The sequence below is a fragment of the Aplysia californica genome, unplaced genomic scaffold, assembly GCF_000002075.1.
Source record: "Aplysia californica isolate F4 #8 unplaced genomic scaffold, AplCal3.0 scaffold01428, whole genome shotgun sequence".
Taxonomy (NCBI): Eukaryota; Metazoa; Mollusca; class Gastropoda; order Aplysiida; family Aplysiidae; genus Aplysia; species Aplysia californica.
In genome coordinates, this window is record NW_004798698.1 from 39348 (window position 1) to 49534 (window position 10187).

General features: G+C 40.0%; 1 protein-coding gene across 1 annotated transcript in view; it reads left to right on the plus strand.

Moving 5' to 3' along the window:
* Positions 1-301: 301 nt before the first annotated feature.
* LOC101859073 (exocyst complex component 8) overlaps positions 302-10187 on the plus strand; it is a 12985-nt gene continuing 3099 nt past the window's right edge. Inside the window, exons 1-12 of the mRNA XM_005112819.3 lie at positions 302-486; positions 1397-1546; positions 2410-2505; positions 4118-4221; positions 4601-4743; positions 5703-5856; positions 6250-6391; positions 7008-7151; positions 7864-7915; positions 8344-8488; positions 9017-9197; positions 9962-10092. Of these exons, the coding sequence (XP_005112876.1) occupies positions 432-486; positions 1397-1546; positions 2410-2505; positions 4118-4221; positions 4601-4743; positions 5703-5856; positions 6250-6391; positions 7008-7151; positions 7864-7915; positions 8344-8488; positions 9017-9197; positions 9962-10092 (1497 nt within the window). The 5' untranslated portion in view covers positions 302-431. The remainder of the gene's footprint in view (positions 487-1396; positions 1547-2409; positions 2506-4117; positions 4222-4600; positions 4744-5702; positions 5857-6249; positions 6392-7007; positions 7152-7863; positions 7916-8343; positions 8489-9016; positions 9198-9961; positions 10093-10187) is intronic.

The window sequence follows — 10187 nt, forward strand, 5'->3', positions numbered from 1 at the left end:
CTGTGTGGATGCCAGGTCTCACAAACTCTTCAATTTCTATGGTATGCATAATCAGAATGAACCATAGATGTACACTATAGGCACTCTCTATTACGTAGATTAAATATTATTGAGGAAACTTAGTTTATTTGGCTTTACCTGAACTTAATTTGAATACAAAACATTATCACTACTGTAGTAACACTAATTTAGTAATAACTCTCTCTTTGATTTTTATTTGATTGTCGCCAAACTGGTAGCTACTCATTTGTGTTGAAAGCTTAAAAAAAACTTTTCTTTTGTTCTTCCGGGTTGGGAGCAATATTTATTATTATAGGAAGAGGCTCGGCATTCAGTACAAGCTCCTGTCAATCAAATGTCTCATTGAATTTTAACAACTCTTAACAATAGTAGAAAATTTTGAGCCTATTCAGTTCTCATCTCTCTTCAAAATGGCTGACGGTCTAGCAAGGATTCTTTCCAAACCCAAGTTTGATGCAGAAACATGTAAGTTTCGACCGGTTCATCAGAAGAGGAAAAGGAGGGTGTGTCCTCAAGTCCAACGCAGACTTGACTGACTGGATAGATTTACCATGATTTAGTTGTGATTGAAGTTGATGATCTGATTGCGTCTTGGGTTTTGCATCATCTGTCTGCTGTATACTTAGACTCTTGGCTAGTTCTCGTCTCTATTAAAGAAAAGATGGACAGTTTTCACTTTTGTGCTTCTTCAGGCTTTACTTTAGATTTGAGGAGGTGTTCTTCTAACTTCTTAGTCTCTTTTAGCTTTTAGCTCTAGTCTAGATCTAGATGTAGACATCTAGATTCTAGATCTAGATATCTAGATTAACTGTACTTTTTCTTTTCTCCTTGCAACAAACTTTGATTTTCTGTATGAGAACTGTCAAACTTGCAACCATAGAGGGTCGTGGGTTTGAATTCAGTCAGGGGCCTAACAACGTTGTTCGTTGTGTCCTTGCGAAAAGCACCTTTTTAAAGAAATTCTAGCTGCCAATTCAATGAATCAGTGCAGCAAAGTTTTTTTGGTTTTGGCCTCAGTTCCAGTGGGTTAGACTGATTTTAATGTTGCTGTACACAATTTAATAATGCTATTGTATGACATTGACATATATGTAGATCTATATTTTATACATTTACAAACTCACTTCAGTTTTTTAGGCACCCTTACAGTCCTTATCCCGTATTTGAATTTAATGATTTGATGTCATCTTGCAGCCTGGTTATAATGCAAAACATTGAAACATGCTGGAGACAGGATGCGGTGAGAGTGTTGATTAATGTTCTCTGCCTTGCCTTTGAGACGGTGAAGGATACGGATGCTTTTACACTTATCCTGAGATTTAAATATGTTCCCTATTTAATATGTTTCCCCTCCATACAACTTTTTTTTTTTCAGTTATTGCCAAACTGTCTGGAGATGGAGAAGATGCCTTGCTTGACATGAAAGCCAATGTTCATATGCTCAATGATGAAACAGCCAAGGCACTCAAGCAAAATGTCTACAAAAACTATTCACAGTTCATCGAAACTGCTAGAGAAATATCCAGTAAGTATCAAGTTAATTGAAATTGAGAAAGCAATATAGTGGAGTTTAAATAATTTCTGAAGATTAAAACTATTATAAATGTGTTTTGAGTTCAGAAATTGATCTGAGCCAGGGTTGGACTTGTTTTTTTGTTTTTTTCTTTCAGGATGGGGGGGGGCAGATTATTATATTATTATAAGTTTTAGGGATAGAGTACTTGCTAGTCCTTTGCTCATCAGGTTCGTTGTTGCGATATTTCTCTTTTGAGGGTGAAGTACTTGCAGAGATTGATAGATTTATTTGTTGAGAAAGCATAAAATGCGATGAAAATTGTTTTTTTTTTTTAAATGATAAGTATAACAGCCACCCTACCACAGTATATGCCGAAGGCCCAGGAAATTGTCTCACTAACAAGGCAATCCCCAATGTCCGGATCGGATGCAGGAACAACTTTTATAACAGCAAATAAAGTTGATGAATTTAAAGTGGTTTGAGTGAGAAGGCTTATCATCATGTAGCTTATCATCAGCAAGCTGTCAGAATGTACTTAACCATGAAAGTAAAAAAACGATGTTCAATTCTTTTAACAATTATACTTTTAATGTATTTTTTCTTGATTTTTTTTCTTCGATATTTAGTATATATGAATTTTGCCAAAATATTCCTTGAGAACATTTAATCGATACCATAAATGAAGAAACTGCTATAAATAGAATTTGAAAAATTCTGGGACTTAGTACTTATCGTAAAAGCTAGTCGATGTTATATTTCATGCTTGAAATGTCTGCAAAAAGTTTGTAGTTTTTTCAAATGAATGTCACAAAGATTCATGTATCTTCACAAAGATTCATGTGTCTTTATTATGATGCTGTTTTCCTACATAGTTTTGGAGGGCGAGATGTACCAGCTGAACCACATGCTGAACGAGCAAAAGTCTCTGATGGGCTCCATGATGGAGATGTCCCTTGTCAGTGATAGAGGTGAGATAGAATAAAATGGCCAGTCTGGACTTGCTTGAAGTGATTTTTACATGGAACAGCAGCTCATCTCCAGTGTAGTTTTCTAGTGTAATTCTCTGTCTCTCTCTCTGTCTCTCTCTCTGTTTCTCTGTGCGTGTCTCTCTGACTGTCTGTTTCTTTGTCTGTCTGTCTGTCTGTCTGTCTGTCTGTCTGTCTGTCTGTCTGTCTGTCTGTCTGTCTGTCTGTCTCTCTATCCCTCCCTCTCTCTCTCACACACACACACTCACTCATTGCCTCGATTTCTCTTTTTCAAAGTTTCACAGAAGAATCATTTAGAAAATTCTCTCTTAATTTCTTTTCAGTTGACTTAAGTCTTTATTTGGGATTTTTAGTGGATTCTCAGGAGTTGTATGCTCCTTCATCGTTAGACATTTGTCTTAATCTGCTACTAGTAAAATGTGGTTATTATCAGGATTACAGGCCACAAACTTAGACCCAACAGGGTTAGCACCACTTTGTAAAAATGTTTAAAATCTTTTCGCCACATTGCACTTTGTGCTTTTTCTTTTTTTAAACTCACAGTATTTAGAAAAACACCAAACCAAATTTGCCAGGATCTGGACAGTAACATGTATTTTCATCTTATCTTATTTTGTCTTATCTTATCCTATTGTGTCTTATCTTATCTTATGTTATTTTGTCTGATCTTGTCTTATGTTATTTTGTCTTATCTTTTCTTGTCCTGTCTTATCTTATCTTATTACATATTCTGCACCAGTTCAGCTGTCTCACAGCATTGCTAGGTTGCCTACAGTCATAACAAAAATTAACCAAACCTCAGCAAAATCACCTTCTTTCTATGATCATACCTTGTTTTTCACTGCTTGAATTACTTGTCTCTTGTTTTGTTTGTTTAGTATAGGGTTTTACGGCACTCGCAACTGCATAAGGTCATATGAGCGCGCGGGACACACCTAATACTTTTTCGTTGGTAGGAAATTTTGAATTTTGCCCGGGTGACGGCCGAAGCCTACTCTTATCAATTTTAGACCACCAAGGGATCTTTAACGTGCTCAACTTGCACACGGGCCCTCCGAGATTTTTCGCCCTTTTCCGAGAAGGCTAGGTGTAGATCTTTCCTACCAGAAGATCAGGGGTGTGGCAGAAAGACAGCAGTTAGGAGGAGCCAAGGAGTAGCAGTAGAAAGGCTGCAGAAAGAGTCAGGAGCCCAGAGGAGGGGGCAAAGGAGGTGAGGGGGTGGGGGCAGAAAGTGGAAATGAAAGCAGACAACAGAACATTGTTAGAGATCAGGAAAGGATGTGAAAGGAGACAATTTTAGAGAAGAAAATTTTTTGGTCGCTACCCGGAATCGAACCCGGGACCTTTGAATGAGAGGCCAACGCCTTAACCTCTAGGCCACGAGAGCCCCCTACTTGTCTCTAATCAGTCTGGATGTTTGTGATAATGAAAACTTGGATGACAAAATTAGCTGCTTACAAAGGAGGACTAGCCTTCTGTATATTAAGGGTAAATTCAAGGGTAAGTTAAGGGTGCTTTTTGCGATCTGTTTTGTTTGCCTCCTACTTTCTTTGCTGGTCTGTGTCAGCTTTTGTTCTCCTGCTGTGCATTTCAGCGGTTGTGGAAGGACCCAAAGGGGAGGAAGATCAGAAGGAGAGCCCGGAGGAGGAGACTCGAAGGAATCTGGCGTTCCTTCTGGAGAGAGTGGAAGGCTGCTCTGTGAGTTGGTCGCTTGCCGAATACGTATTAATCTAAAAATAGCCATATATATATATAATATATATTTGCTTAAACTTTTTACCCCAAAAAAAGTGAAATACCATTATTTTCAAGTTGGTCCATATCTGCATGATTTAAGAAACAGGCAGTTGTAATGCAGTTAGTTTTATATTTTGAATATGGGCTTTACAAGATACATAAGCAGCCTACAATGGCATATGGGTTTACAAGACAATATTAGTAACTCACAACAATAGCACTAAAATACATGCAGAATTCATGTGCATCATGCTTGACTTATACAACATTTTTCTCACTTTGTGTCTGTCTTGTTTCCCACTCTCTACTTCTTTCTCTCTCTCTCTCTCTCCCTGTGCAGAATGTTGCAGAGGTCCCCGGCCGCCAGCTCGTTCACGACGGTGACCTTGTGGAACTGGATGCGGAGAGCCACACCCAGCTGCAGCGTGTGCACGCCTTCCTGCTCAACGACAGTCTCATGATCGCCACCTGGATACCCAACAGGTCAGCCTGATGCCCATCATCCAGCATGCACCGCCAGTTGAATTCTTTTGTCGAATCATGACTGGGCCAGCCCAGCCAGATTTTGGTACTTGGAGGGACGAAAGCTATCTTTTTTTGGGGGCACAATTTGATTAAATTCTGCTCTATCAAATTTAGCACTGTTCTTTGTGAAGGATTGGATGAAATTATGGCCAAAAAGGCAGTTTTTACCCCACCCCAGGAAGGAAGATTCTGGCTGACGCTGCTGTATCAAATGAATAATGATAGTAATAATAATATTAGCATTATTTGTATAGCCGAGCGCAAATCCCGCTCATCAGCAAGCTCTATGTGCGTTAGAATCTTTATCTTTATATCCAGCAGACCTGATAGCATTCTGAAACAATTTCAACTTCCCAGTTCAAATTTTAAAAAAAATATCAAATGAGCAATGCTCACTGGGTATAAAGAGGGATATGGTTTCGTTCAGCACAGTAAGGTAGAGGTTAGACAATGATTCAACTTCCCCTCCCCCAGTAGGAACAGCCAATCGGATGAAGATCTGTTAAAACTCATAAGATGAACAAAGTTTAAAAAAATGCTCACTGGTGTTGTTTGCTCCTTTTTTCCTAACAGACATCTATCGTCCTCATCTATCTCTTCTTCTTCTTTTCTTTGTATGTCACCATCTAGTAACTCCTCTAATCTTCGGCGTTTATAGGACTTCATTGTGTTGCAAATGTCATAGAACTTTAACTACAACTACACAGGTCATTATAATATAACCCTCCCCCCCAAAAAAAACCCAACCCAACTCCCCAACCCCGTCAAACAAAAAAACCTCTTCCCAAATGTGCAAGGATGGAGAGGGGGTTGTAATGGGAAGTAGCTCTTTGTGCAGGTGATTGTCTTATACTATTGACCAATGAGAGAAGGCTCGACTGTACTGCTCAGTAATCAACTCTCCTCTGGTGCCACAGGCGCGGTCCGATGCGCTATCGCTTCGTGGGACTCTACGAGCTGGACGGCCTGGCTGTGGTCAATGTCAGGGACACGGGCCCTGTCAAGAACGGATTCAAGATCCTCATGTTCCCAGAGTCGCACATGTACCAGACTGACACGGCAAAGGCGAAGGTATGTGTCGTGATTAACTCTTTTAAACCTCATCGGACGTTGGGAGCATCCGATACTAGTGACAACTTTTTCGTTTGATTTAGTGCTAGTTTCTTCTTGTTTGTGGGAACTATTCCCGATCCAAGTTTTTTAGTAGTGACTAAAGCCTTGCTTGTTTCTGCCACTTAGAAGTTGGAGGCAAGCTTTTGGGGTTATAATGAGACATAGCGCACCAGGCTTAGGTGACTGTAGAAAAAACTCCGGGAAACGGTGGGAAAAGCTCAGAGTTTAAAGAGTTAATAATGTATAACTAATAGTACAGTAGAACTCGGGATTCAACTACTCAAGAGTGTCATGAGGCCACAATTTACACGCACGTCTTGAGTCATCCCCTCTTGTCTTGTCCCTTCGCAGCGCCAGTGGCTTGACGCTCTGGAGGACACGAAGAAAAAGAAGGCGAGCCGGGACAAGCAGAAGAAAGAGGCTGCGATGAGACTAGCAGAGCAACAGCTGCAAGCCGCCCTCGCCTCCCCGGGGGAAGCGGACATGTCCAAGAGTAAGAGTTTTTAATCATTTTCACCTTGACCTTCAACTTTCCCTTCTCACTTTCTTGTACATCTTCACTTTCATCATCTTCACCCTCTCCTTCACCTTCACTTTCACCTTCACCTTTACCTTCACCTTCACCTTCACCTTCTCCTTTACCTTCACTTTCTCCGTCACCTACACCTTCACCTTCACCTTCACTTTCTCCTTTACCGTCACCTTCACTTTCTCCTTTACCTTCACCTTCACCTTCTCTTATACCTTCACCTTGATCTAACCCATTTTCTACCAGCTTCATTCCCTCCTCTCAGTTCTCAGAATTCTACTGGAATGTTCCAGTCACGGCCAGTCCACTATTTGATGTTGTTTTCCTATCATTTCCTAGTTTTGAGATATTTGACTCCAAAAAATTTTTTTGTTTCACATGTCAAGCTTTTTCGAGTGCAATTCTTTGAATATCTTGATAAAGACACCGAATAATCTTACAATTTTGATAGAGCAGATAGAACATTTAGTTTCTGACCTCATGGTCTTAGTAACTCAAGACAGCCAAAAATGTCAAATAGAACTTTGTAATTCTAATGTTGGCTTTCGGCTGTTATTGTAATAATCAAGTAATTCTGCAGGCTTCACGGACGATGTGGAAGAGGAGCCTGTGGCCATGGACAGAGATTTCTTGCAAGCTGATTGGTTAGAGGAGCTGCCGGAAGACCTGGATATGTACATCGCTCAGCGGAATTTTGAAGGGGCTGTTGACCAAGTAGAGAAAGGTGGGCCGGGGGTGGCAGAGTTTGTGTCTGTTTCTGAACGTATTGACAGCATGGTGTAAGGTTCTACCATAGGCTATTTTTAATTCCTAGTTTTGAGAAATTTGGCGTATAAAAATTTTTAATTTCACAAGCATGACGGAATCGTTGGACTCTTTGATAATAATAATTATATAATAATGTGAATTTATAGCTTGCTTGGTCTCTAGAAGGTTGTAAGTGCTGTACAGTAAAGAATTATCATTTGAAAAAAAAAAAAAAGTAAAGAGGCAGAAAACATGCATTGTAAGACTATCACAACACACACAGTGAATCTATATATAATAGTTTCCACTTGGCTTTGGAAAAAAAAAGGAAAGTTTTAACTGAAGAATGATATATAAAGTGAAAGATACCACGAGAAACAAACATTAAATGATTTCTATGAATAAGAAAAAAAACATGGAGTTCAATAATGAAATTATAGTTTATAATTATGTTTCAAAATGTGGGTGGTTGGCGGGTGCTCTGGTGTGGTCTGCTTCTTCTTTCCTATCAAACATATATCGTCCTTATCTCCCCTTCTTCTTTTTTTATGTTTGTCATTCTCTTGTAACACCTCTAATCTTCTGGCGCTCATATAACCTTATGCAGTTGCGAGCGCCGTAAAACCTCTACTAAAACTATAAACTGTTTGACAATGGGTTCTGAAATGCTGTATTTCTGTCTGTCACAGTGAACGAATACCTCACAGAATGCCCAAAGGGACCAGCTCTGAAGGAGTTCAGGTTTGTACTCTGCTTTGTCATAGTTAGTCACTAGTGGTGTTTGTACCGAAAGTAATCAACGCAGGACGGATAAGAGTAGTTTGGTCTTTTTTGTTTCTTTTTTTGTTTTCTATGTGGGTGGTTGGGGGGTGCTCTGGTGTGGTTTGCCTCTTCTTTCCTATCAAACATCTATCGTCCTTATCTCCCCTATGTAAAAAATTTTAAAAATATTTGTTACTCTCTTGAAACAGCTCTACTCTTCTGGCGCTCATATGACCTTATGCAGTTGCGAGCGCCGTAAAACGTCTACTAAAACTAAAACTTCTTTTCTGTTAGTTGAAACAGCTCTTTGCAGTCACAGTTGAATGTCAAACGTCGTGTTTTGTGTCTTTTTTTTTTAGGTTTATTTTGTTTTTGTTTGTTTTTTATTTCTGCTGTTTGCTCTACAGGGCCCGCATAGAGCACAGAGTCAAACAACTGACGGACGGACTGATGAACGAACTCCAGGTGTCCCCTGAGCGGTCACTCCGCGGTGGTCCTCGCGCTGCCCGTCGGGCTGTCACACAACTCATCAGGCTCGGGAGATCAGCACAGGTCAGTCTTCGCATTCTGATGTCTATAAATAGAATGTGATTGTGAGGAGCGCTGACGAAGAGAATTTATTCTCGAATTTTTAGCCTTAGGGACACAGATAAATACACGAAATTTTTAGGTTCGGTTTGTACAATTGTACAATTTGTTCTATATGTAATGATAAAAGGCACATTAAAGTTGAAGAAAATGGCATGAGGTGAAAATTTATAAATTTGATGTGCCTATTTTTGGTGACATCTGCCGTTATTTTTAAAAGTACAGTAAATGCAGGTTTTATAATTTTACAGGAGAGCCAAAAAACCCCAACAACTGGGAAATTGCATCCCTCTCAACCCGGGTTGGCCCTGACAGGCAGGGTCCGAAGCGTGCCTCCTATATGATCTAAATTGTGTCGTCGATGTTTGCTTAAAATACATTAAAGACAACAACGAAAAAACAGCCAAAAAAAAGACAATGTTTGCATAAAAACAAATACATAAAAAAAAGCACCCAAAAAAACCCAAACCATTTTTATTTTTGTCTTGCCAGGCGTGTGATCTGTTCTTGAGGAACCGCAGCGCCATCATCAAGTACAACATCCGACAGCTCAAGTTTGAAGGGGCCACAACTCTGTACATCCGCTGTCTGTGCGGCGTCTTTTTCTCCTCCCTCTCGGACACGGCAAAGGAGTTTATCAAAGCCTTTCCGGGGCACCACGGCTGCTTCTCAGGTGAGCTACTCATTAATGGCGTTGTTGTTTGTGGCTCTGCTCTATCATCTCTACTAGTGGGTGGTTTTGCGGGTGCTCTGGTGTGGTTTGCTTCTTCTTTCCTATCAAACATCTATCGTCCTGATCTCTCCTCCTTCTTTTTTGTGTTTGTTACTCTCTTGTATATACCTCTAATCTTCGGCACTTATATGACCTTATTGTGTTGCGAGCGCCGTAAAACCTCTACTAAAACAAACAAAAACATCTCTACTAGTAGGCGGGTAGTTGAAGGGCACGTCACTGGTCGGTTCTGTCTGTCTGTCTGTCTGTCTGTCTGTCTGTATGTCTGTCTGTCTCTCTGTCTGTCTGTCTGTCTGTCTGTCTGTCTGTTTTTCCCCCTGCACTAAATGACTGTTAGTATGTTGATGTAATTTATTGCTTCTCTTTTTTCAAACAAACAAAAATGAACAAACATTAATTGTAGTGTTACTTTAGTGGGAGGTTGGTGGGTGCTCTGGTTTGGTTTGCTCCTTCTTTCCTATCAAACATGTATATATCATCCTTATCTCTCCTCCTTCATTATTGCTTTTGTTACTCTTTTGTGACACCTCTAATCTTCAGCACTTATATGACCTTATTGTGTTGCCAATGCTGTTAAACTCCTACTAAAACTAAATTAAAAGTGGGTTTTTTTCATTCCTTTATGAGATATCTTGACGTCGGATCCCGTTTACTTGTGCAACAAATAAACAAATGGCCTCCCTTGTCTCTTTTTTTCTTTCCAGCCTTTGTGATCTGGTCCAAACAAGAGCTCCAGTCTTTCGTAAGCATCTTCCGCCGCCAGGTATTTGAAAGCAAGGCCAGCCTCAGCACCATCGCTGATTGTGTACAGCTGGCAAAGCGGCATTGCCAAGAAGTACGTCCTTTCCGCAATTGTGGTCTTTTTATGAGACTTTTGTCTTTTGTATCTTAGGATATTAAAATAATCAAATTAGTTTCCTCGTGTTATCA